The 27,773-nt window shown below is 35.9% G+C and overlaps 1 protein-coding gene across 2 annotated transcripts in view; it reads right to left on the reverse strand.

The window, feature by feature from the left end:
• Positions 1–27,773, reverse strand: part of HACD2 (3-hydroxyacyl-CoA dehydratase 2) — a 116,612-nt gene that overhangs the window by 31,896 nt on the left and 56,943 nt on the right. For both annotated transcript variants that reach the window (XR_012474102.1, XM_074214671.1), the window contains exon 4: positions 22,810–22,898. Coding sequence is in view for 1 of the 2 variants with exons in the window: in XM_074214671.1 (XP_074070772.1) it covers positions 22,810–22,898 (89 nt within the window). In the remaining variant the exon portion in view is untranslated. The remainder of the gene's footprint in view (positions 1–22,809; positions 22,899–27,773) is intronic.

Below are 27,773 nucleotides of genomic sequence, written 5' to 3' on the forward strand. Positions count from 1 at the left end.
TAGCAAACTATAAAATCCAAAAAAGAATAACTACGATGGTAAAGATTCTAAAGAATTAAAATGAAGAGCTGATAATTATTTTCAACACCTGAAAGACTTTCATGTAAAAGAAGGAGCAGACTTAATCTGAATTACTTCAAAGGCATAAACTAAGACCAATGGGTAGAAGTTACAGGATATAAGATTTTGGCAAAGGAAGAATTTTCTAAAAATGGAAAGTGATGCCTTCTGAAGTAATGAGCTCCCAGATTACAAAATGATCCAAGTAAAGGTTGTATGACCTTTGGATCTGCCAGGTACTGTACTAGATTGTTAATTGGATTAGGTGATTTTAAAGGTCCCTTCCAACTTTAAGAGTCTATGGTTATATAAATGATTTTAATTCTTCCTTTAGGAATTAAATTGTTACCTTTACATATGAACTTGTACAGAACAATGTTCTAACTTCAACTAACACTTCCTTAAATAACTGCAATTTTCAAGTAGAAAATATAGGTATATGTTCTTTAAAAGCAAATAATTTTCATTTCAAAACTAAGTTGCAGAGAATACTTTCAGAATCTTTTCCCAGTCCCCTCTTCACCTTGGTCATTTTCAAAAATTGTTTCCAGGCTAGAACAAACACAAATATTTCTCAGTAGCACTAGATCTGGGAGTCAGAAGGTGAGGCACAACTTTTTGGGGGTATTGTTTTTAACATTTGTAAATAATGGACTTGGATCAGATAATTTCTGATGTTTCTAGCTTTGTGATAATTGTGATGTTTCTAGGTTTGTGATAATTGGTAAAGTCAGGATGTGCATGTTTTATTTTTAGTGACAAAGTAGATTTTAAAGGAATGACACTGCCAACCTGTGGTATTTTCAAAAACTGTCAGGATTATTTTAAAGCTCAAATCATTTACAATAATTCACATTTATATAGCGCCTTAAGGTTTACAAATGTGTTCTTGTGACAACCCTATGATGCAGACAGGGCTATTATTCTATTCTACGGATTTAAAAAAAAACAGGGTTTAGAGAGATGAAGGTGCTTCCTCGGGCAATTCACTAGAAAGTAAAGTCATAATTAAAATTCAGTTCTTCCAACTCTTAAGTCCAATGTTCTTTCTATAAAAGTTCTTTCAATTACAGAGAACCAGAATAAACCATCAGCAACTCATCATTTTTCCACCCCCAAATGGTGACAAAAGCAGTTCCTCCTCTGTACTGACATCATTATCCTCTTAATCCCCAAAATTTAAAACTCTGAAGTCATCTTTGACTCCTCTTTGTCTTTCATTTCCTACACTTAGCTGAAATGTTATGAATGCCAGGGGCAGTGATTTTTAGGAAAGAGTTACATTAAAGGGTGGCTAGGTGGCGCAGGGGATAGAGCACTGGCCCTGGAGTCAGGAGTATCTGGGTTCAAATCCGGTCTCAGACACTTAATAATTACCTAGCCATGTGGCCTTGGGCAAGCCACTTAAGCCCATTGCCTTACAAAACCTGAAAAAATAAAAAAGAGTTACATTAAAAAAAGAATGTAAAAGGCAACTTGTCTCTTGCCCTTTTTATTGATATCCAACATAACAAATATCCTTTTCTGTGAAAAGAACAATGACAGGCAGTACAACTCTACTCTTGAATAAATCCCCCACCTCAGAACCTGAACTGACTCTATTCTTACAATGGATGGTTGGAAACCTTATGCATGCCAGTGTACTTCCTGAGTTTCATATGCTGAGAAACTTTTTTTTCCCCTGCCATGAAACCAACAAAATAAGAACTTTGAACACAAATATCTTGTGCTTCTACATTCTGTTGACATCCAAACATAGGGCACAAGACAATTCTTCACATGTATTTGATAAATTTCTAGAAATATTGACATTATACTTTTCACTCTTACCCATAGTCATAATGCTAACTTGACTTTGATTTCTATATAAATTATAGATAGGGTATATGATTTGTTAAAGAGATCATTGGTAAATGTCTAGAGAAGAAAACTACGATTACAAAGAACTATCATGGCTTCATCAAAAATAAGGTCATGCCAAGTAATTTCACTTCCTTTTTTGAAAGAATAACAAGACTAGTAAATAAAGGGCAAGTTATAGGAAAAGCTTACCTAGATTTTAGTAACACTTAAAAGTTATCTCATACTATTCTTGTGGAGAAAATGGAGGGAGATAGATTGGGTGCAAATATAATCAGATGAATTCAGAACTGGTTGGATGTTCAAACTCAAAATTAATTGTTCATGGTTCAGTGTCAATGTGGCAGGAAATCTCCTCCAAAGAAGTATTCCAGGGATCTGTGCGTAGTCCTTTGCTAATGAATGGAGGCACAGTTGGCATGAAAATGACCTAGATGACCAAGGCAAGGCATGAGGGTTGACACAAAGGGCTCAATTTAATAAGGCGAAGTTCAATAGGGATAAATGCAGTTGTGTACTTGGGCGTTAAAAAAAAAAATCAACTTTACAAATATGGAATTAGACAGAAATTCTGAAGTAAAGTTGGGGTTTTAGTAGATCATAAGCACAATAAGTTAACAGTCAAAAATAACAGAATATGAATTGGGACTTCATTAAGAGGGATCTAGCTTCCAAATTAGGATGGGGATAGTCCCATTGCATCTAACTTCATCAGACACCATCTGGACTATGAGATTTGGTTCTCAATATCAGAAATTAAGGAGAACACTGCAAAACTGAAGCTTGCCCAGAATCAGGCAACCAGGATGGAGAAAAGTTTGAATTCATGTCAGAGAGGACTGGCTGAAGAAATGGGGGATATTTAGCCTGAAAAAAAATAGCAGGGAGAATGGGGATGGGAGACCAACAATATGATTTCTACATAAAAGTATCTGAGTGGGTATCATATGGGAAAAAGGATTAGATTTGAGTTTTGCTTGAGGGGCAGCTTTTTTTTGGACAGAACCAGGTGCAAAACGAAAATTGTAAAGAGACAAATTTGACTTGATGTCAGGAAAAAACTTGGGGATTGCCTTGCTTTTTCTATTTGTGTCCCCAACACTTAGCACAATGCTTTGTACACAGGAAACACTGATAAATGTTTTTTAATTCCTTTGTTCTTCAAGAATATAAAGATCCTGTCAAAGACAATTTTAAAAGACTTGTGATGGAAAATGCCAATCGCATCCAGGGAAAGAACTATGGAGGATGACTGCAGGTCAAAGCATACTATTTTTGCTTTTTAAAATTTGTTTTGTTTTTTCTCTCATGGTTTTTCCTCTTTTTTGTTCTGATTTTTCTTTTACAACATAATATGGAAATATGTTTAACATGATTGTATGTATATATATATATAAATCTATATCAGATTACTCATTGTCAAGGGAAGGGAGGGAAGGAGAAAAATGTGGAACTCAAAATCTTACAAAAAATGAATGTTGAAAACTACATATAATTGGAAGGAAATTAAAATATTTAAAAATATATACATAATAATCTTGGAATTTATGGAAGATGCTACAAATATAATATAGCTTCTTTAAGAACTATTCACTTTGCATACCCTTTGATCCAGCAATACCACTACTGGGCCTATACCCTGAAGAGATGATGAAAAAGGGTAAAAACATCACTTGTACAAAAATATTCATAGCAGCCCTGTTTGTGGTGGCAAAGCATTGGAAATCAAGTAAATGTCCTTCAATTGGGGAATGGCTTAGCAAACTGTGGTATATGTATGTCACGGAACACTACTGTTTTATTAAAAACCAGGAGGGATGGGAATTCAGGGAAGCCTGGAGGGATTTGCATAAACTGATGCTGAGTGAGATGAGCAGAACCAGAAAAACACTGTACACCCTAACAGCAACATGGGGGTGGTGATCAACCTTGATGGACTTGCTCATTCCTTCAGTGTAACAATCAGGAACAATTTGGGGCTGTCTGCAATGGAGAAAACTATCTATATCAAGAGAAAGAACTGAGGAGTTTGAACAAAGACCAAGGACTATTAACTTTAATTTAGGAAAAAAAAACCTGATATCTTATTGTCTGATCTTGCTATCTCTTATACTTTATGTCTCTTCCTTAAGGATATGATTTCTCTCTCCTCACATTCAATTTGGATCAATGTATACCATGGAAACTATGTAAAGACTGGCAAATTGCCTTCTGTTGGGTAGGGGGAGGAAGTAAGATTAGGGGAAAAATTGTAAAACTCAAAATAAATAAAACCTTTAAAATTAAAAAAAAAGAACTATTCCTTCAACAATGTGATCTCTACAAAAGTTCCCTATACATTAGTTCATATTTGTAGGAATCAGTGTCCAAGGTATTTATACTATTAGAATAGTATAACTGCAGGTAGTTATCTACAGATAATTCAGAGTTTTCTTTAAAGAAGTGGGAGTTTATATAATAAAAGTATAACTAGAACTGTTATTCTATCTGGATCCAGGAACAGCATCAATTCACTTGAAATTTAGATATATAACCTTCTATTCTAAAGCAAAGATTAGAACCTGAAGAGTTTCAGCATCTAAACCAAAGAGTCCTTGAGCCAGCTCCCAAAATTAGATGAATTATACCAATTGTATAAGTATTAATTCCTAATGGTAATGAGTTAAGAACACTATTAACAATATAATTACACAAAGGTAACTATCAATTGCAGACAATCAACTCTGTTGTATTTGGATAAAGTTTTATCAAATTTGATCATGCTCCAACTTAAGAACTGGTCTTGACAATACTACTGCAAGCAGTCAAACATGTGACACTTAAAGAGGGGTAGCCTTCACAGTTTAGAATTTCTGTTTCCCTTGCAACTTCCACTATTTTTACGGAGATTGCTTTTTGGGGATTACAAGAATGGTAATATATTTTGATACTGTCTTGATCATGGGATCAGTAGAAGACAAAATTGAAAAAAAAGACTTCATGAATTCTCTGACACTGATATATTTATTAGGTATTGATATATCAGAAAAAAAGTAAAATTGGAATTTCTAATGTCAACATCAATGCTGCCCAATGAAAGATATCATATATAATGGCGGCTAGGTGGCATAGTGGATAAGGCACTGGCCCTGGAGTCAGGAGTACCTGGGTTCAAATCCGGCCTCAGACACTTAATAATTACCTAGCTGTGTGACCTCGGGCAAGCCACTTAACCCCATTTGCTTTACAAAAATCTAAAAAAAAAGATATCATATATGCAACTATGCTAAAAACAAAGATCTTTAAGGCATCTAAGGTTCCTTGACTTTGACATATTTTTCTGCTTAACTCAAATAAACAAATTCCAGTGTTTTACTGGAAGGGCTGAGATAACCTTGTATTTAAAAAAAACAATTATGACAGAAGAGTGCAAACATCAGAGACAGAGAAAAGGCAAGCAATGTATAGGCCTATATCACACCCCAAATACTTGTGAAACATTTTGTACATTGGCCTGGATAACACAAAGATGTTTTCCAAAATGTCAAGCTGTTACTTTTAAACCTTTGCTAACACATAGTGGTATCCATTAACATTATTATACTATAACTGACACTACCTCTTACCATGTTGTAGCTTGATTACCTTTTGATAGTCACATTCCAAGCCTTGTTTCTTTATAAGAGAATTTTCTTCAGTGAAGTTTTATACCTTTATGTCAAACAATTTTCTTTTCACAATTTTCTTGCCTAAATTATTTCTTTTCCCAATTTTCCTCTATGCTCTTATTTTGATTAAAAAAAAAAAACACCTCAACTCTCCCAGGAAATTCTTATATCCAAGCTACATTTTTCTTTGAAGCTTTATTTATTTATTTAATTATTTGTTTATTTGTTTAAGTGGCTTGCCCGAGGCCACACAGCTAGGTAATTATTAAGTGTCTGAGGCCGGTTTGAACCCAGGTACTCCTGACTCCAAGGCCAGTGCTTTATCCACTGCGCCACCTAGCTGCCCTGCTTGAAGCTTTACTTATAAGATATTTTAAAGTCATCTTTTGTGTTTGTATCTTGGGCTGGCTTCCTTGTCTACAGTAGCTTTTTATGATCAGGAATTTTTTGTTTCTTTTTGTTTGCTTATTTGCTCTTTTTTTTTAAGGTTTTTTTTGTTTCTTTTTTTTTTTCCTGCAAGGCAATGGGGTTCATTGCCTTGCTCGAGGCCAAACAGCTAGGTTAACTAACTATTAAGTGTCTAAGGCTGGATTTAAACTCAGGTACTCTTGATTCCAGGGCCGGTACTCTATCCACTGTGCAACCTAGCCGCCACCATTTGCTCATTTTTAAGTCCATTTCTTGACTTTTAACTTTCCTGTTGGGCTCTGTTCATTTAGGGCTGGGATGGAGGAGAGAACAGAAGAAAGGAAAAAGAATTGTCTTATCTGTTTCTGTCTTTATGTCCTACTGTTTAATAACTTAAGTCTGAGGGCTTTTAAGTTTTCAGGGCTTCCAAAGTGGTGTGATCCAGAGAGATATTTGTACAGTGATTCCCACTCTAAGTTTCTGACCCCAATTGATTCTGTTGAGTTGTGCATGACTGAGTTTCCATGGATTGCTGCTAGACCAGTCACTGCTAACCCCCTGGGAGTTTTTGCAGGTTCTAAATGACTGAACTGCTGGTTCCATCCTGGGTTTTTTTTTTTATCGCAATCTGGTCTGATGCTAGATAACTGTGTATCACGGAACACTATAATTTCTGAAGAATTAAAATGGTACGTGACCTATAAAGCGATGGAATAGCATATGGTGGCTAGAAAGAGGCTGCAGCAGGTAGACTGATGCTTTTAAAGCAGAAATGGTCTACTGTAGGACTGTACTCAACACTTTCTTATCATGGTTGGGACTAAGAGAGTTTGAGCTCAGCAAAAGAACTGTGGAAAATCTAGGCTCATTTCCACATCATGATGAAGCAACAAAAAAAGGATCTTTTGTGGATTTTTTCCTAGATTTTAAAAAATGTACTCTTTTGTTCCTACATATTTAATTTTGTTTGTTTTTCCAGTTCTCCTGATTTATATCTTAAGTCCACATGATTTTCATAAAAGTCAATCCCTGATGGGTGTCTTCTCTGGTCAGGAATTGGACCTCTTCCTGGAGTTTCCAGGACTATGCATTTTTCCCCTACCCGCTTCTTTCCAGCTTCAAGCTTGTCTTCAAACTCTTTGAAGGCAAGGCCTGTCTTAGTTGCTTTTATGTATATGCCCACTGCCTCACATTACCCTTACACTTCTAGCACATACTGTCTTTGTTATGCTGACCATGCAATGTAACCTCTCAGAGTCCTAAGCAGTTTTCTAAAACACAAGTAGATATGCATTGGTAGAGGGAAATTTCCCACCAGGAATTCTCTATACACTGAAATCAGAAGTCTGGTCCCAAAAAGTATAAAAGCTTGTAGAGATGATTTAAAATTTTCTTTCTTTCTCTGATGTCTAAATAATATTTCATATATTTGAAATGCTTTAGTAAGCAATGTCCTAAGTTCATAACTCAAATGCTACATTTAAGCACATTAAGAAATGCAGCTTAAGGGGCAGCTAGGTGGCACAGCGGATAGAGCACCAGCCTTGGAGTCAGGAGTACCTGAGTTCAAATCTGGCCTCAGACATTTAATAATTACCTAGCTGTGTGGCCTTGGGCAAGTCACTTAATCCCATTGCCTTGAAAAATCTTAAAAAAAAAAAAAAAGAAATGTCAGCGTAGTGACGCAATAAAGAGAGTGCTGGGTGAGTCAGAAAGTCCCAAGTCCAAATTCAGTCCCAGACTTGGTAAGCTGTCGGATTAGGGCAAGTAACTTATCCTCATTATTTTCATTTGTAAAATGGGGATAATTACAGTACCTTCCTGAGTTGCTGTAAGAATCAAATAAGATATTATTTGGAGAGTGCTTTGCAAACCTTAAAGTGCTCTATAAATACTAGCTATGATTATTATATCATGAGGAATCATAAAATCACAGGATTTAGGGAACATTTGGCCAATATTTAATGGTTGAGGAACCTAGAGAACTGAAATTAAAAACTTCTGGCTACGTAAGTAAAAAGAGGCAGTAAGTGGGAAGTTGGAACCAAAACTCAAGTCTTATTCTTGTCAATCTACCATTCATTTTCTTAGAGCATGTCCTCTGTCCCTGGAATAGGACTTTGGGGCTCTGACCACATCCAGACCCTGGATACAGTCTAGGCCCCCCCTATAGAGCAGGGACACCCCCCAAAGTTCCATGGCAGAGGGGTGCGCTTGTGGTCATTCATAGACCAGGAGAGCAATCAGAGCTGAGGTCCTCGTGGGGATGTCTCAATAATACTCAAAAGCTCAGGAAGCACCCCAAAACCAGGCACAGGCTGGGGAAATAAGTAAACAGAAAAAAAAAAAAAGGAACCTGACCATAGACAATTACTTTGGTCCCATAGAGGACCAAAATACTCAATCTGAAGACGAGGAAGTCCAACCTTCTGCATCTAAAGACCCCAAGAAATATAGAAGTTGTGCACTCAGGCTATGACAGAGCTCAAAAAAGATTCTGAAAATCAAGTTAAGGGAGAAAGAAGAAAAATTGGGAAAAGAAATGAGAGATATGCAGGAAAAAACCTGAAAAAAAGTCAGCAGCTTAGTCAAGGAGATCCAAAAAAATGCTGAAGAAAATAACATGTTAAAAGCCTGCTTAGGTCAAATGGATAAAACAGTTCAAAAAGTTATTTTTTTTTATTTTTTTATTTTTAGGTTTTTGCAAGGCAAATGGGGTTAAGTGGCTTGCCTAAGGCCACACAGCTAGGTAATTATTACAGTGTCTGAGGCCGGATTCAAACCTCAGGTACTCCTGACTCCAGGGCTGGAGTCCTATCCACTTCACTACCTAGCTGCCCCTCAAAAAAGTTATTGAGGAGAAGAATGCTTTAAAAAGCAGAACTGGTCAGATGGAAAAGGAGATAAGAAAGCTTTCTGAGGAAAACAAATCCTTCAGATGCAGAATGGAGCTAAAGGAAGTTGATGACTTTGTGTGGAATCAAGAATCAATAAAACATTACCAAAAGAATGAAAAACTAGAAGAAAATGTGAAATATCTCATTGAAAAAACAACTAATCTGGAAAAGAGATTCTGGAAAGATAACTTGAAAATTATTGGGATACCTGAAAGTCATGATCAGGAAAAGAGTCTTGACCTCATTTTTAAAGAATTCCTACTGGAAAATTGCCCTGATATCCTAGAAGCAGAGGGTAAAATAGAAATTGAGAGAATCTACTGATCTCCCCGGACGAGATCCAAGAAAGACAGAAAGACAGACAGACAGACAGACAGAAAGAAAGAAAGAAAGAAAGAAAGAAAGAAAGAAAGAAACAACCCCCAGGAATCTTATAGCCAAGTTCTAGAATTCCTGAGTCAAAGAGAAAATATTACAAGCAGCCAGAAGAACACAATTTAAATATCGTGAAGCTGCAGTCAGGATCACACAGGACTTAGCAGCAGCTACATTAAGGGCTCATAGGGCTTGGAGTATAATATTCCAGAAGGGAAAAGAGCTTGGAATGCAACTGAGAATCAACTACCCAGCAAAAGTGAGCATCCTCTTCCAGGGGAAAAAAATGGACTTTCAATGAACCAGGGGAATTTCAAATGTTCCTTTGAAATGACCAGAGCTGAATGTTTGACCTTCAAATACAGGGCTCAGGTAAAGCATAGAGAGTGGAGGAGAAGGGTAAGTTATGAGGGACTTAATGATGATGAACTGCATGTAACCTTCTCATTTAATAGAGCAGGTAGAAGGAGCTCTTAAAGATGAAGCACAGGAGAAAGCTGAATTTGAAGATAAAATATAAAAATGGAGTCAATGGATGAAAGGGAAATGTACTGAGAGTAAGAGAAAGGAGAAGTGGAATAGGCTAAGATATTTCACATAAAAGATATTTCATGTAGCTTTTGCAATGATATGGAAGGGGGGAAGGCAAGGGGAAAGGGAACCTTCACTCTCAGAAATGACTCAGAGAGGAAACTGCATACACACTCAATAGGGTATAGACATCTAGAGGAAAAAGGAGAGAAGGGGGACGGGGGAGGTGGGGGATTTGGGTGATAGAGAAGAGGGTAGATCAGATATAACTCATTTTCTTTTTTTACTTTCTGCATGGTGCTGAGATTGGGTGGCCTGTCCGGGACCATGGGGATGGGTGGTTGCTGAGTCTCTGGGGGGGCATGTGGGCTTGGGGCCTCCTGGCCCCAGGGCTGGTGCCCTGTTCGCCTCACCACTTGGCTGCCCCATAGTACATTTTTGGAGAGGGACAGAGTGAAAGGAAAGAGAAAATATAATAGATGGTAGTGGGGAGGAATGGATGGAGGGAATTACAATCAGCAACAGCAACTTTGGAAAAATATGGAAGTAACTTTTATGATGGACTTGATCCACCCAAGACAGAGTTGATGGTATCAGAACACAGATTGAAACACATCTTTTTCTCTTTCTTTTACTTTATTTTTCATGAGGTATATTTTTATGGGGGAGAGGGTATTATGTTTACTCTTAAAACAAGAATATTTTAGTGATGTATAAATAAAAAATAAATAAAATCTTAAAAAAAAAAAGAGAGACCAAGAACAGCTTCTCAGAGTTAAAACTGCTGAGCAGACCCATTAAAAATAATATAAATGGAGTATGAATTGATCTTAGGATGGAAATAATATGCCATCCACCATTGTTTTAACTAACTTGTTGGTTTTGGGAAAGTAAGGGCCAATAGGGGTTCTATATGGCAACAAATGCTGTTAATTATAATAAATAGCTGTAATTGTAATAAATAGTAGAGGATACTCTCCATAATTCTAACAACATACTCATCATTTTAAAGATGATGTTTGCCCTTCATTCTTGAAGAAGACCATCTCTGAGATGATGTTATGACAAGGAAGTGAATTAGATTTGTGTGAGTACTGTGTTAAGTCACCTGCCTCACTTGCTCCTCCAGAACCATCTGAGTCCAATGGCTGGATATGGATCAGAACAACTGGAGGATTTAATCAGGATTAAAATCATCATTTTTAAGAAGGAAGATCTATAAATATTGCTGAATAATGATTTATGTAGTTTTAATAGTTACTTCAAATTGATTTCTCTCCTTAAAGATAGATGATCACTGGAAATTTGGAAATACTATTTTGTGGGTAGCTAGATTTTTTAAACATATATTTGGATGAATATTAACCAGAGTCATTTTGGAGAATTTGTTGAATTTAAGTATTATTATTTTTTATGATGGGACTTCCTAACAGATGCTACAATAAGAGCTGTGTCATTTAAATTTTTGTCAAAATGATAAGGATGATAGATATCAAAGAATTTGGGACTGAAAGGAACTCTGGAATATAAACAAAATTCAGTTCTTGGGGTAAGGGAGGGAAAGAAGAGACCCTGTCCTTGTACCTCTCCATTAGAATTTAAAAATGACCCATGCAAGAGGCAGAAAACCAACCAGAGTGTCTTGGTGAAGAAGGATTTCACTGCCCAGAGTACTGGCTGAGTCTTATGATTAAGCCATCTTCAGCAGGAGGAACTAAAAACTTTTAGTGCACCTCCTCATTAAATGTCCACCAATTAGGAGTGATTTTCATTATCAAGGGCATTACTTTTCAAAAAGAATCTAAATCTTTTAGGATTTCCATGCTTTTGTCTTTAGTTGCCTAGAGAAATCACTGACTATCAATTTAGTGATTATTAGTTAACCTAATTAATAAATCAATTATAATTATCCAGAAATCTGTCTCTTGGGAGTTTTCATTTGTTAATATCCAACAATCCCTCAAGTTGGCATACTTTGCAAAATGTACAAGGCTAGGTTTATGGCTATAAAGATTATTCCTTACAGTAAGATTCCATTGACAATGAATCTTCAGGTCCATTATTTCCTTATCAGCAGTAATGGATAGCTCTACTAATGAGAGTATCAGCTAATTCAACAACCTGAGTAATCTCCTGCCTGGAGCCCCAGATAATTTAAGAGGATTCAGAGCCATCAAACGAAGATGGTCCAGGCTTGGCCTGAGTAGACTGCTTTCAAATATTCAATCAAAGGCATCCCTGGATTCCTTGAAATAACCACTGACTAAAATGAAGACCAGTGAGTTCCAGATGCATAAGCTGATGGAAGTTTCTGAAGAGAACTCTGATGTGTTATTAACTGTCTACTATGTGCTAAGCCCTGAGTTTAGTGCTGGGGATAAAATGAAAGGTGAAAACAAACAGTCCCTTCCTGACTCTCAAGGAGCTTGAGAAATCTAATTGGGAGAAAATATCTAAACAACCATGTTCAAACAAGAATGGAGATGATCATTAGAGGGAATTAAGGGACATCAATACTTAAAAGAAACCAAGGAAACCCAGAGACAAGGAGGGGCAGTATTTCAGGCAAAGTGGCAGCTGCTCAAAATTCATGGAGTCCAGACATGGAGTATCTTGTACTGGAAAAGGCAAAGAGGACAGAATCACTGGAGGGTAGAGAACAAAGGAAGAAAAGACTGAAGACCAGGACAAAGGCCTCTGAATGCTAAATAGACGATTTTATATGATTCCAGAGGAGCCACTGCAGTCAATTAAATATGTGTGTGTGTGATGTAGTCAGAGCCATACTTTAGCAGAGTTGATTGACATTTGAATAAAGGATGACCTGGAGCAGGAACTCAGCATCTGAGCTGAAGGATGAGCATAGATCATGGTCAGTGGAATTATGCTGGCACAGGTACTCCTACAGAAGCTCACACTTCCAAATATAACTGTATGGCCACTACAATGAGCTCTAATATGATTTAAACAGAGATGCTAAGTAAACTCATCTTCTGGTAGGGTTTACATTTCTTTTCCAGAAATAAAACCAACAAATTTAATAGGATTGATGGTTTTAATGAGGTTAGAAAGGGAAGGGGGGGGTGCTGGAGTGCTAAGGCTCCACCCTATTCTCTGTCAGACCAAGCACCAGTTCTTTAAATCAGAGAGGTACTCAACTGGTTGACCCCAGTCACCCTACCCAAAGTACTTCCCACTGCTCTTCTGATGTATTTTCAACTGGTAACCTCTTGGCCTCGTGAAAAATTATTTCTCTTATCAAACATTTTAGCTAATTATCATTACTTTTTACTTTGATTCCTAGTCTTAATTATTCACCTACCATTGTAACACTAACTTCCTCTTCCAGTCCTGATTACTCACAATAGCTTCTCTGTCAATGCCTCTCTTCTTCCATGAAAGGAAAGATCTGCCTCTCAGATTTTTATTACCAAACCAAAAGAGAAAAAATAGCATGCTGCATTTTCCTCCTCCTTAAAGGCTCAGATAACAGATTTAAGCTATGGAAGGCATAACAAGCTCCTCAACCAGCTTATAGATTATTATATTATATCAAGCAAAAGGCCATCATGCAGCTATGACTTTAAATTTAGACGAGGGAAGAACAGCTCTGCAAACACGTCATGCAGACTATAGTTGGCTCTAGGCTTGATTTTATCTTATGGGGTACAAGTACCCTAGGAAATGATATTATTCAAGCTCCAGTCACTACATTTCATACAGTAATTTTCCCCCCTGAGGGTTGCTCTGATATTCAGAGCAAAGCTTTTTAGGGGTTAACAGTAATTAGCCAGAATTTCTGAGAGTCATAGTAACTCCTGAAACCTACAGCAGGATATAACAAGTAGTTTTTAATCTATTAAAACTCACCTTAAAACCTACTTGAACCTAAATGCCTAGAAAAAGCACTGGATTTTGAATGTGAGGACCTGGGTTTATTACATCCCAGATCTACTCTTGTAACTTCAGAAAAGGTCATTGGATCTCATTTTCTTGATCTGTAAAATGAAGGGGTTGGACTAGAAGATTTTCTTTTTTATGTCTTTTTTTTTTGCAAGGCAAAGGGTTAAGTGACTTGCCCAAGGGCACACAGCTAGGTAATTAAGTGTCTGAGGCCAAATTTGAACTCAGGTCCTCCTGACTACGAGCCAGTACTCTATCCACTGTGCCACCACCTAGCTGCCTTGACTAGAAGATTTTTAAGGTTCCTTTTAGCTCTAAATTTATGATTGCTTCTTCTTTCTCGCCATTAAATCACGTTCTCTTTTCCCTCTGCTTCATTTCTTCCCTTTGTCCTTTCCCTGGCATGTTGGTCTGTACCTTCTCAAAGCCTTGAATTTTCTTCCTTCCTTTCTCCTTCCTCCTATTTTCTCATTTTAAATTGTTTTTTTTAACTTAACTTGCTATATGAAACCTACTCAAATCTTTTTTATTTGATATACTTACTGAATAAAATTTAATGTTCTTTTCTCTTATTTTTTGAGAGAAAAATATAAATTAAATTGAGTTACTTTTTATTTTTCTGTGACCCTTGACTGATTTTCCTCTGGGTTAATGGCCCTCATTGGACAAAAAATTTCTCTGCCCTGGCCTACCTGAATGTCAACAAATGAAAAACCAAAGAGAAATACAAATTTTAAAATGGTTTTCACAGGTATGATTATGATGTAAAGTAATCAAAGCAAATATGGCAAAATGAGAATTCAAAGTTTTTGTTCTGTTAAGTAAGTTACTTTTTTGGAACAATCTGAAAAAAGCCAGGATTTTTAATAATGCGCAAATACTGAATGCATCAAACTTAAAGAGTTAGACCTCTCTCTAAAAGGTTAAGTAAGAACAATCCCAGCATGCTTCCACACATCAATTCATATCTTACACAATCCAGAAGTGCACGAAAGTTTCATTTCAGCCTTGAAAGGCGCTCTTTTGTGAAGACTGCTCTCTGGAAAACATAGATCACTTAGCAAAAATCTTTTAGATAGTATTATCTATCTGTCACAAAAGGAACCCAAATCAACAGAAGAGTTTCTTTTTTGGGGAAAGAAGTTATTATAATCTGCTTTTCTGCAGAAATTTAATCATAAAGATATATGTTGCCCTAGAATGGCAGTTATTGAATCCCCCTCCCCCCCAACCTCCCACCAGAGGAATAAATGACAACCTCAAGAAATTCTGTCATATATCCTAAGGATTTCCAATAAGCTCATTTACCCAACTGTGTTTGTTGCCTAAGATAATTATTAGAAGGCTAGATGAAAATGCAAATATTCTTCTCAGGTAGTTTTGCTTCCATAGTTTAAATGCTTTCTTTTAGTCTACTTAAGGAGAACATTCTAGAATAAGTTACTTGAACTCCAATTTCTATGCAGATAAAGAATCAGTTTGATAAGGGAGATTTAATTTAACAGATAGTCTCTCCCACAGACTAGAGGCATTCAAATGTATATTAGCTGATGTTTTGGAAAAATGCCAAACATGTATTGTGGAAGGCACCTGCTTAAAATGAGTTTATCTGTGTTCACTTTTCTTAGTTCAGATGAAATGTTTTACCAAAGCTCACAATGCATGAAAATCAGATGACTTTTATTGCATGAAACTGAAAACAATCTCAAAAAAGAATTAATAATTATGCTTCTTTCTATAACATCTTTTAATTCATAATAAAACAATGTAAAACTCAACCAGGTATTTACTGAAAAATCTTATTTTAGGGGAGGCTGCAAATCCTCTTCAAATCACTGCTATGTGAAACCACTGCTAAGGTTCAGCCTATGTTCTTCATTGCAGAGGTAGTATAAGATCTGGCAGCAGTTGAATTGCTATCCTATGTATGCTTCATCTTTTAAAAGTATATACAACCTTATAAGAGAGGAGGAAAGGAGAGAGAGATAGATAGGTAGTCACACAGACAGAGATAGACATAATTAAAATTGGTAGTTACATGTGTGCCTCATAAGATGAAGCAGTATTTCAGAGAAATTATGACTCAAAAGAAAAATACTTATTAACACCTTGATAAGCCAATAGGGCACATTCTGAGGACAAACTTTTTTGTTAGACATTTCTACCAAAAATGGGTAAGGGACAGAGGGATAAGGTGAACACGGGAGCTTATAACATAAAAATATCCTATGCTTTGAAAACAGAATCAGAGTGTCTTGGGGTCAGAGGAAAGGCTTAGGAATGAAGGTGTTTGACCTGTACTGAAATGGGAAAGGGACAAAAACCAAGACCTGAAGGAAGATTAACTTACTCCATAGCAGACTGAATTCCAGGTTCTAGGGAAAGGGTATGAAAAAGAGACTTAACTTTCCAGGTGCCAGCACCTTTTGGGAATAGAATTTCTATAGCTAGAGTCAGATCAGCCCCCAGCTAATCCTCCCAAAGGATTCATCCAGCTGTGTCTCACAGCAATGCTTAAGTTTACCAGGATATCATCGTGATAAAATAATAAGATTTTTTTTCCACCCTCAAGAACAGTACTAATTTTAGAAGCAAAGGTGATGTAAATCCACCTACCAGAATAGTTTAAATAGAGAGTAAGGGACTGAGTAAAATACAATGGAGAACTCTGAACATTCAGTTCCCAAGGAAAAAAAACTAATATTTAGAATATATCCAATTCCATTCTCCTTACAAAATGAGACAGCAAAGGTGAATGTGAAAGAGTGAAATTAGAATTAGATGACCGGTTCTAGACCAGGTTTGTCTCTAATCCTAAGAAATAATGTCACCGTTTCTTCATCTGAAAAATGGGGTTATTAAGTTGCCTGACTTCCCTGAAAGGGATGTTGGAATGACCAAAAGAACTTTGTGTATCTGTGAATGTGTGGCATATGCTAAGAATAACAAATGTCTACTTTATGATATAAAGGATGGGTGATTGTAGGGGATGTGGTCATTCAAGGAGGCATATCAAGAAATTGAATTGAGGACCTGGTATGAACACAAGTTGTTGAGAATTTAGCATGTAGCTTCCTAGATTACTTACTTTTACCAGGGACATGATAAATGAATTTTAAAGAAGGAAGAGTGAGAAATGTTTGTTTTTTAAATGGACATTGGATGGCAAGTGGGATGAAAGGAAAATGGAAAGAAAATACAGACTATATCATAGATGATAAGGGTGAGGAGGAGAATGGAAGCATGAGAAGAAAAACTTCACAGGAAAACATATTATGAGAATCTTCAAGGGATGAGTCCAGAAAGAGATTACATGATGAGAATGGAGATTATTAATTTATTTCTTAAATATACTCAAGAGATAAATCTACAATAAACTTAAAATAAACTTAAAAACCATGTACAAAGTCAGGGAAGTGGGACCAGAAACAATAACTGAAAATAAAATAGTTCTCTGAAGCTTGCAAAGCCATTTACATGTGCTCTTTCAGTTAAGCCTCACAACAAACATTTTACAGATCATGGACCTGAGACTCAGAGGAGTAAAACAACTTGTCCAGGTGTCACAGGGATTATAAACAACAATGACAAAATCTGAGCACAGGTCCCAAGTCAGCACTTTATTTACTATGCCAAATTCTATCAAGTAGAACTGAAAGCATTTACATAAAATAATGATGAGAGATCTTAGCCATAACTAATTTTTCAAATGCTGGATAATTAGGCATATATATATATGTATATATGTATATATATATGTATATATATGGAAATATGTAAACAAGTTCCTGTTAGAGCAGAGTGAATTTTTGAAAGGCAATGGGGTTTAGTGACTTGCCCAAGGTCACACAGCTAGGTACTTATTAAGTGTCTGAGGCTGGATTTGGACTCAGGTCCTCCTGACTCCAGAGCCAGTGCTCTATCCACTGCACCACTTAGAGTGATTTTTAAAAATCTAAGAAGGCTGTTAAAAATCCTATTCCATTTTCAAGGTGCCAAAGGGAGTAAAATATGTTAAAAGTTACACACACACACAAAAAAGATCAACAGTGAAGAAAGAGACAAAAACTTTAAAAAAAAATAAAACATATTCAAAGATGAAATAAGTAATCTATGGATAATACAGACACATTTTTTTTGAGGTATTAGGAAGTAAATGAATCAAGTAGACACAATAGTGAAGAACAAATAAAAGTGTGAATATACAGGTCAAGATGATGGAAGACAAGATCAAACAAGAATAAAGGCACTAACTAGAAAGTTAATGGAGCATGTAAGTAGAAAAGAGAAATGGGAGTAGGTTTAATGAGTTAAAAATAAAGTAAAATGGCATTAAAAGCTGCCAAAAATAGAGCTATTCTTTATTAAATTCTTAACTGTTTCAGGAGCATGTCCTATAGAAAAGAACAACAATGTAGACCAAAACTAATGTACCAAACATTAGAAGAATAAATAAAAAACTTAACTGCAAACATCACTGCTCCAAAGTGAACAAGATAACTGTACTGCTGCACTTGGGAAATAATTCTCAGTGTGATGGCCTCAGATAATTAGCAACTATTTATTAAATACTTAACCAGGTACCAGTAATGGGTAATGAGTTACATAAGAATTTTAAAGACTATCTGAGCAAACACTAGATGCTCACATTCAGTGAAATATTAGTGAAAAGGAATATGATGGATAGGCAAGGATGACAACAGATAATGATAACTTGAAGAGATTGTGAGAAAATGAGCACACTAAACCATAGTTGGTGGAGTTATAAATTAGATTAGTCAGTCTGGAAAGCAATTTGGAACAATGCCCTTCAATAGCACTGCTTATTCTCTTTGACCCAGTAATACCACTACTAGGCATATACTTCAAACAGATAAAACAAAGAGGAAAGGCACCCATATGGACAAAATTATTCATAGCAACTTTTTGTCACAGCAAAGAAATGAAAACTAAAAGGAATGCACATAAACTGAGGAATGGCTGAAAAAAACATTATATGTGGAATAAGATGTGTTTTGCAAACAGTGGGAATTTCTTTTGCTTGGCTATGCATATTAGGAGGTTTTCCTTTTTTTTTCAGTGAGGGGATGCAGCTATGAGAAGGAAGAAAAGATGGACAAGAAGAAGGACTTGGAAAACTTTTTTTTTAAAAGAATAGAAGAGAACAGAATAAAAGTCAGTCATAAACAGGATAACTTATATTTTGAGGAAGCCAGCAGTTGAGAAGAAAGATTCAGTTTCTTGTACAATCCTTTTTTTTGGAAATGTTAATTTCATTTGGAACTTCTTAAGTTCACAATTTTTAAAAAATTTAACAGCTAAAGAAAGATAATGTGATCAAAACTAGAACAAAGACTATATTAAGGGTATTTACCAAAAGGAAGAGGGAAGATATAGAAACTAGAGGCCAATGGCACAGCTAAATCTTGATTATAATATTTTTGTAAGAATAACAAAATGTTAGTAATGTAGCAATTACCTATGACAAACCTCTCATTTTACAGATGCAGAAAATGAACAACAGGGTTAAGTGACCTGATCAAAGTCACATAATAAGCCTATGTTAGAGCCAGGGTTAAAACTCAGGTCACCTTATAGCCAAATAATCTTTCTGTTATGACAGACTAAAACAAAAACTAAAATACCGGCAAGGCTAACAAAAGGCTTAATAGACAAGAAATTATAAAAAGGAAAAATATAATTAGCCAGTGAATTTATATGAATAATCATCAGGGAATATTTCAAAAGAGGGAATTATTATTAATACTTTGATCGTCATTAAAAGATATAATGTTCCAGAGAAACTGCTAAAATATAAAGTGAACAAAGAGACTGATTTCCACAAGCCACTCAAGCAATAAAGATCAATATTTTATAGTCATAGTATTTACACAAGAAATTGTAAACAGTAAAGGGCTAACTTGGGAATTAGGAAGATCAAGGTTCAAATCCTACCTCTTATAAGGACCCTGTGCCATGAACAAGTCTACAGTTTAACTTCTCTGTCTTATTATAAATATTATTATTATTTTGGTTTTTACAAGGCGATAAAGGTTAAGTGACTTGCCCAAGGTCACGCAATCTAGGTAAAATTATTAAGTGTCTGAGGCCAAATTTGAACTCAGGCCCTCCTGACTCCAAGGCCAGTGCTCTATCCACTGCACCACCCAACTGCTCCACTGTCTTATTTTTCTTATCTGTAAAATGGGGAAAACTAACTTATAAGATTGACAGGGAGTGCAAATGAGAAAATATATGTAATGTGAGTTTTTTTTTGGCAAGGAGAAATTAATTGTAAATATTTAAGTGGGACTAATATGAGAATGAAAATGTGTAAAAGAGATCTTTGAAAGAAATGCAGCTAGACCATTATGAAGTATTCTGTCCCTTCCTCTTCTGCCCTCATCGCCTGGTTGTGTTCCTATAAGCATGAAGCACCCCAGAAGAAAGCAGGAACTGGGGGAGAGGGGGTAGGCAATGCATCATCTACACACTGCAGTCACCTCAGATAACTAATAGTTGTCTATATTAAACAAGCTGTGTAAATATGCCTCTTTTGTCTTCTTTCTGAACCTGAAATTCACTGGTACAGGGAGATCCACATGAGGGAACTTATTAACCAGCCATGTCTCTGGCTGACTTACTGAGTTGAATAGAGTCCTAAGAGGTTAACTGCCTTGTCCAGATCACACAGTCAACATATGTTGGAAGTGAGACTTGAATCTGTGTCTTCCTGACTCCAAATGAGTTTTCTATCAATGATGCTCTCATGTATACCCAATAGATTAACAATAGAAGGGGCAGCTAGGTGGTGCAGTGGATAGAGCACCAGGGCTCGAGGAGGACCTGAGTTCAAATGTGGCCTCAGACACTTAAAAGTTACCTAGTTGTGTGACCTTGGGCAAGTCACTTAACCCCATTGCCTTGTTAAAAAAGATTAAAAAACTCAAGAGCACAGAAAATAATGTCCAGTCTTCTTCAAGTACATGACCATAAAAATGTTATCACTTAATATTTTCATTTGTAAAATGAGAGGCTTTAGTTAGATGAAACAGCTTAGAACTCAGAGCCTATAAACTAGGCAAAAAAATAAGCTATAAAATGACAAAGAATACTGAAATGTGTTACTGTCAAAAAGAACTGATGGGTCATTATGAATGTGAGAAAAGAAAACTATGACTCAAAATGAGTTTAGGAGAAGGGGAAAATAGATGCAAACATGGAAGACTATTTTAAAAAATGACAGAGACAAAAGATTTCTAAATTAAAAGGAGTATTATTAAGTAAAATGTGTACATCAATGCTAATGACTGATGTAAAAACATGAAAGTTTAATATTTTATTTTTTCTAAATTACATGTAAAAATTTTTAATATATATTTTTAAAAATTTATGAGTTTCAGATTCTTCCCTCCCCCCAAAGTTAAGAAATTTGATATAGTCTATATAAAACCTGAAACTTCTAATAAGAACATTTACTAATGGGGTCCCCTTGTTTATTTTTCTCCAACTGGGATTTTTCCTTTGTATTTCCTTGTATTATTTTTACTATATAGAAAATTTAGGTAACTTTGGGTAATGAGATAGCATAAGTTTTCTTTTTAAATGAAAATTATTGTGAACATGCTAATTTCACATGACTAACAAAATACTAATTTAATCAATTTAGGTGAAAACTCATTGTAGAATAAATAAAAATTGTCAGACTAAATTTTAGCTGATGGAATGTTTTGACAAAAAAATTCAGTAACTATATTTGAGAAATTGGATAGAATGCTTTCTGAATTGCAATAATATTCAATAATATTGGGCTCTTGACCACTGGAATTATTGGACAATTCATATGTGTGTGTGTGTGTGTGTGTGTGTGTGTGTGTGTGTGTGTGTGTATAAATATAAAACTATAGATTAAAACTGGCCAACTGGCTGGGATGAAGCAGTTATCTAGTTAAGATGTAAAGTAGATAATACATTCATCAATTTTAACTTTTGTAATTATTGGGTAAATTTTAAGCTGAAAAATCTAAAGTTCTGAACCTGAATGATACAGGATTAACTAGGACTTTTTTGAATCATGGGCACATTTTACAAACCTACCTGTGCCAAGGGACAAAAACCAATAAAACAAACAAAAATTAGCTTTAGTCAAGGGGAGGAAGATGCAAATACTCTGCCCTTCAGTGAAAGACAGTATGGAAAAGTATTCCAATTCACAAAATTGGCCACTTGGAAGCTTTCTTACTTAAAAATTATTTTGATAACCAGCACTAAAGCCAGTTGTTTCTTCAAGCAAGTAAAATCAAATAACAACATCTCCACTGAGTCAGCTTGATTGCTTGGAGGCTGCAGTGCTAGTAACTTCTGCAACAAGCAGATGTATGCTTTTGGAAAGTGGATAAAAAAACTTCAAAAGATCACATTATGCTGGAAGGGACCTCAAGAATTATTTAATCTAGACTAAAATCTGGAAGGAATCTTAGAGAACATCTCATTTTATGGAAGAGGCAAGAGTTCTGGAACTGGTAACAAAGAAGGTCAAGTCAGGTTGCTGAAAACTGGTTCTTCTCAGGGGCACTGGCCCATTTTATGCCTCAGGAAAAGCAGCTAAGCAAGAGAGGGGGACTCTTGATTCTTTCCCCATTTTGATGCTGGTTTAGAACTCCAATTATAGATCTGGTAATGTGGGAGTGAAGCAATGCTGCTCTAAACCACATGAGGCTCAGGAACTAAGGACTTCATGCTACTTGCAGCTTTCCTGGGTTGTTCTAGAAGCCTAGAGCCAAATGGTGCTGAAAGCAAATAGGACTAAGGAAAAATTCTGAATACAAATTATCGGCACAATCTTGAGTTGTGTTTGGAACATTCATTATAGAACTTTAATATTTGAAATGTCTCTAATAAATGTAGCTAATAGAAATAAGGGATATTGCATTTTGAGGTCAATTCCTCCATAAGATTAAACTTTTTCTAATGAATGGTGAAAATTAGTCAAATGATGTTGATATTAGTTTGAAATTCAGGCTTTAGCCAATACATACATACATATATAAAAAGGAAAGGCTAAAAAACAGTAGTTTTTGTCTAATTACTAATTTTACCATATCTCATCCTTCAAGTTAAGCACTTACCTCTTTGACACTGTGTGTTACTGCCCATATTAGAAAAACTCTTGACATCACCTGGAAAGAAGTCAGGACTACAGAAGAAGGAACAATTCCTGAAAAATATTTTAGGATCGATAAATTCAATGATTTGAATATCTAACATTTTATAAAAAAATTAAATACATTCCAAATGTAGTATTTAGAGCTAAATAGAATTTTGAGGTCCCTGACAAAATATACTGAAAGTGTCAAAATATTATAACAAAATGTTTCTTTATTCAGAAATTACATAAGGTTACAAATCACATAAACTAAGTACCTTTACTCAAAATACAAACACAATCTATGGAAACAAGATTCTTTTTTAAAAAGAAAAAGGTATGGGGTGGCTAGGTGGCGCAGTAGATAGAGCACAGGCCCTGGAGTCAGTAGTACTTGAGTTCAAATCCGACCTCAGCCACTTAATAATTACCTAACTGTGTGGCCTTGAGCAAGCCACTTAACCCAATGCCTTGCAAAAAATCTTAAGAAAAAAAAAGGCTTTTCAAATAATCAATGAACAAACCCTCATGAGAAACTTCCCCTATCTAGGTAGATGACAAGAGGAGGAGGTATGAGAAGGTATAACTTCCTCCCTTCTTTGAATAGGTATGTGGGGACAAGGTGGGGAAAGGTGTGGTTATGTTGGTGGTAGGGGAAAGGGTAAGGAATCCTATATATTTATTGGTTAGCTTTAATGTATTTTTTTCCTTTTTTTCTACATCTTTGTTATAAGGAATGATTCTCCAGTTGGGGAAAGTGGTAGAAAAATAAAGGTAATATAGAAACAAAAGATCAATAAAATTGTTCTTAAAAAAAGGAACCATTATTTTAAAATATCATATTAATCCCCCAGTCACTCCATAGACCTCAAAGCCTCTTCTTCCTTTGTCTAGTGAGATATGAGATCAATGAAATACACAGACAGTTCCATTTTTCTCTTTCTGTCCTCTGGAGTCTATAGCACAGTACCTGGGTTAAGAAACTATGTGGTCTTCAGTGGTTGAAGTTCTACTTAATACAATGTGTAGTTTATATATTTTAACAGGTACTCTTACTCTAACCATCTGTCTGTAATTTCCTGCCAAGAAATCTGGTTTTCTTGGCCTTGCCTTTCTCTGGGATTTTTGTACATGGTCCTTTCTGCTCTGTAAATCCCTCTACACCATTCTACCACATCCTTCTCTGCCTTCAAAAACCAACCTTATTCAGGAGTATATTCAGATTGAACCTGATCTTGGTTATTTTCCTATACAATATCGAATAACCACTGAAATTTTCACTTCTCGTGTCTCTTTTTAGATGTTAATTGAAGAATTCATTTCAACAAGGATCTATTAAGGATTATGTGCCAAATATTATGCTAGGCCTTAGGGTCTCTTGAGACAAAAAAGAAATAGATCCTGCTCTCAAGAAGCTTGCACTGTACTGGGAAGAAAAAGTACACATATAGATACAAAATATATATAGAATAAAATGGGGGGGATGGGGAGAATATGCACAAACAATTGGAGAAATTATGAAATGGTTGAGCTGAAACATGGAGAAAGTTAGAGATTTTAAGAGGAAGGAGGAACTTTCAGGCATGGAGAGCAGCTTGAAGGTATGGATGGAAGAACAGCAAGTAAAGTTGCTCAGTGAGAATGCCTCATGTGAAAGGGACTGATGTAAACTCCTTTTAGAAAAAGAGATTGGAGTCAGATTGGGAAGGACTTTAAAAGTCAAACAGGAGCTTCAGTTTTGTCCTAGAAATAAGAGGAAGACAGAATCTTCTTGAGCAGGGAAGTGACCTGGTCAGACCAATACATATTTTCATATATCAGGCTGGCAGCCATGAGGAAAATAGATTAGGAAGCAGAGAGAACAATTAGAAGATGGCTCCAAGAGTGGAGGCCTACACTAGGCCCATTGATTATATATTTATGAGTTTGTCTCCTCTCTGTACTATTCTAAGCTCCATTAGGGCCAGAATTATTTGTCATCTAAGTTCTCTCTTCTAGGACAAATCGTAGAGCTTAGGACACAAGGGGTGTTTAAAATAAATCTATGCAGCAAACACTGTATCATGCAAATGATAATGATGAGTGAAGCTTCCTGGTGTGAATTTAATTTGTGTCAAATATGAAGCTCGATCAAGTTACTGAAGGCAGTACATGAGTGTTAACATAAATGTGAACTTGGACAAATCTCAACATCTCTGATTTTTGGTTTATCTGTCAAAGAAAGAACTTAGTGATACATCTCTATAAAAAAATTCTATATTGACAGTGGTTTAGCTGAACTTATGGGTAGAACTTTTAGGAATTTTGCAAATAGAACTACAAAGTAACAAATACACCAAAGAGAAGAAACCCTACAAACTTTCCTATCATTTATCAGATACTGGAATTACATTTAAAGACATACTAACAACAAGGTGATTGGGCCCATAGTACCCCAAAATTTCCCTTTGCAGAAAATATCTCAAAGTTTAGCAGATTGGGAAAGCATGGCTACACTTACGCAGGGGGACAAGGGATGTTTGAAAATTATTTTTTAAGAGCAAAAATCTAGACTGCCACTCCTAGATTTGCCTGATACAATTTATAGAATAAAGACACTGTTGTGATTAACCCACCTTTCTGGATTTTCCCAGAAAAGAAATAAGAATACTGTCTTACATATGCTTTCCTCCATTTTATACTTTTTTTCCATTTACCATATTAGGCCATAAGCAGGGTCTATCTATACATTTGCAATTTCCTGAAGCAACCATGGAGTACAATATTTAGGTGCCAGGCTTGGACAGGAAGTTAAGGATCACAGTGAAAGAAGAAAAATACCAGAAAAAGAGAGATCAGAGAGAATAAATAGAGTACACAAGCAAATGAAGTAACATTCTAAAAAAGTTATTTAACTTAGCATATTTACATGGAGCAATGAGTCAAAGACCTATGGTCTTATCTCAGGTACTACTCCCTTCTACAAACTAGGGTCCAGTTGCACTTTGTTACAGGCTCTCAAAAATAAGGCATAGCTTAAAGATTAGAAAACAAAGAATTAAAAGTTATAACTAGACATTTCTTATAATTCATGGTGAAGCACACCAAGATGTCTAAGTGGGGTACTGGCTTCCCCCTAATAGCAAACTTGGGAACTAGCACCAATTTTTAAAACATTGATCAAGAGTGCATGGAAACCTGGAGAGAAGGATTCTCTGCTGTCACTTCTTCAGAATCAAAAGGAATTCTGTTCTCTCTATTCTTTGGGCAACTAGGTGGTGCAATGAATAAAGAACGGGAGTTCAAATCCAGTCTCAGACACTTGAGTCTTATTAGCTGTGTGACCTTGGGCAGGTCACTTAATTCTGATGGTTTCACATCCATGATCATCTCTAGTTGTCCTGATTCATAATGGTCACTGGATCCAGATGGTTCTGAAGGAGAAAGGGAGGCTAGTGACTTAGCACAGCACCCCTTCAGTCAAATCCAATTCACTTACTTGTCATGCCATCACCTCCCTTTTGATGTCATGGTCTTCTTTGAGAATGAAGGGCAAACATCATCATCATCATCAACCCCTCAAAAAGGTTAATAAACTGGATTAAAATGATTCCAAATCTTCTATTCCAGAAACACATGTCCTTAGCTGGCACTGAAGAGTATGAAGTAAGAATTCCTCATTGCCAAAAAAGCAAACCAACAACAACAAAAAAAACACCCAACCCCTAGGGTCCCCCCGCCCCCCGCCAGTATCCTTTCTCAATGTCATTTGTCAATGTACTGGGACCAAGCTCTTTCCCCTTTGGGGGGGTGAGAAAATTTAAACACCAAACTTATTGGAACTATATGGACTGTAGAAGCCAATAAAGCTTCAAGTGAAGGCCTAAAGGCACTTGAAGTACATGGGTCTTGTGACAGCTATTTCAATTAAGAGGCCTGCCTTTTTGTTTCCTCCTGGTGTCAAAGCTATATTTTAGATGGCTTGAAGCTATTTTGAGTTTGAGTACAGAAAAGTATGGATATATTTATGAAGTAAGTATCATCAAGATTCTAATAATTTTCTCTCTGCAGTGTTAAGTAATATTATTCAAAAGGATGAAAACTATAAAATATCTGGAACCAAACTAATGAACCTGCATTGTTGCTCATAGGTTCTGTTATGATAGCAATTTTCCTCTAATCCCCACATCATTATTAATTATCATTTCTATGGCAATTTGTAAGCCGTTAAACAAAAATGTTTTTTACATTTACTAGTGCTTTAAGTTATTTCAGATCATTAAACTGAAGGAGAAAATTGGCATGTATTTCAGCTCTGAGATAAAACTAAAGTACTATTTCCTTTCAACAAATAAGTTCAATCAATATTTATTAAACATCTACATACTAAGAACTGAGCTAGGGGCAAGCAAGGAGGTGGCAATGAAGTTTACATAAGACACAGGCCCTAGCATCACGGAGCTTACTGTGATATGGGAATATCACACCAAAACAACTATCTGTATTTTATAATGTGGGTAACTGAGCAGATATTTTACTTAAGTATGATTCGTTTAGCAGAGGTTCGAGTAATCTTTTCATATTTTATGTGATAATGAAAAGTTTATAATGGATTACAAAAAATATGCAAAAAGGGACTGCATCACAATTATTCCAAAAGTAGTTTAGAAAGATTGATAAAATGATGAGGAGTGTTTCTGAATTTAAAAATATTTTGCTAAAAAGTAAAGTATATGAGAGTAATGTGAAAAAAGTCTAAGAGGAGAAGAGATAAAGAATTTAAAGAGGGACATCAGAAAAGGATTCCTCTGGAAAGGTCTCATTTGATCAGGCTTTAAAGGTTGGACTGCATACAACAGGGGAAGAAAGGGTGGGAGCTTCTTCAGGCATGGGGAAGAGTATGAACTTTTACTCAAAGGCAGGGAAACTCAGGTTTAACTAACATACAGCATTTTTCAGAAGAGGGGA

This window comes from Macrotis lagotis, chromosome 1 (assembly GCF_037893015.1).
Source record: "Macrotis lagotis isolate mMagLag1 chromosome 1, bilby.v1.9.chrom.fasta, whole genome shotgun sequence".
In the NCBI taxonomy this organism is placed as follows: Eukaryota; Metazoa; Chordata; class Mammalia; order Peramelemorphia; family Peramelidae; genus Macrotis; species Macrotis lagotis.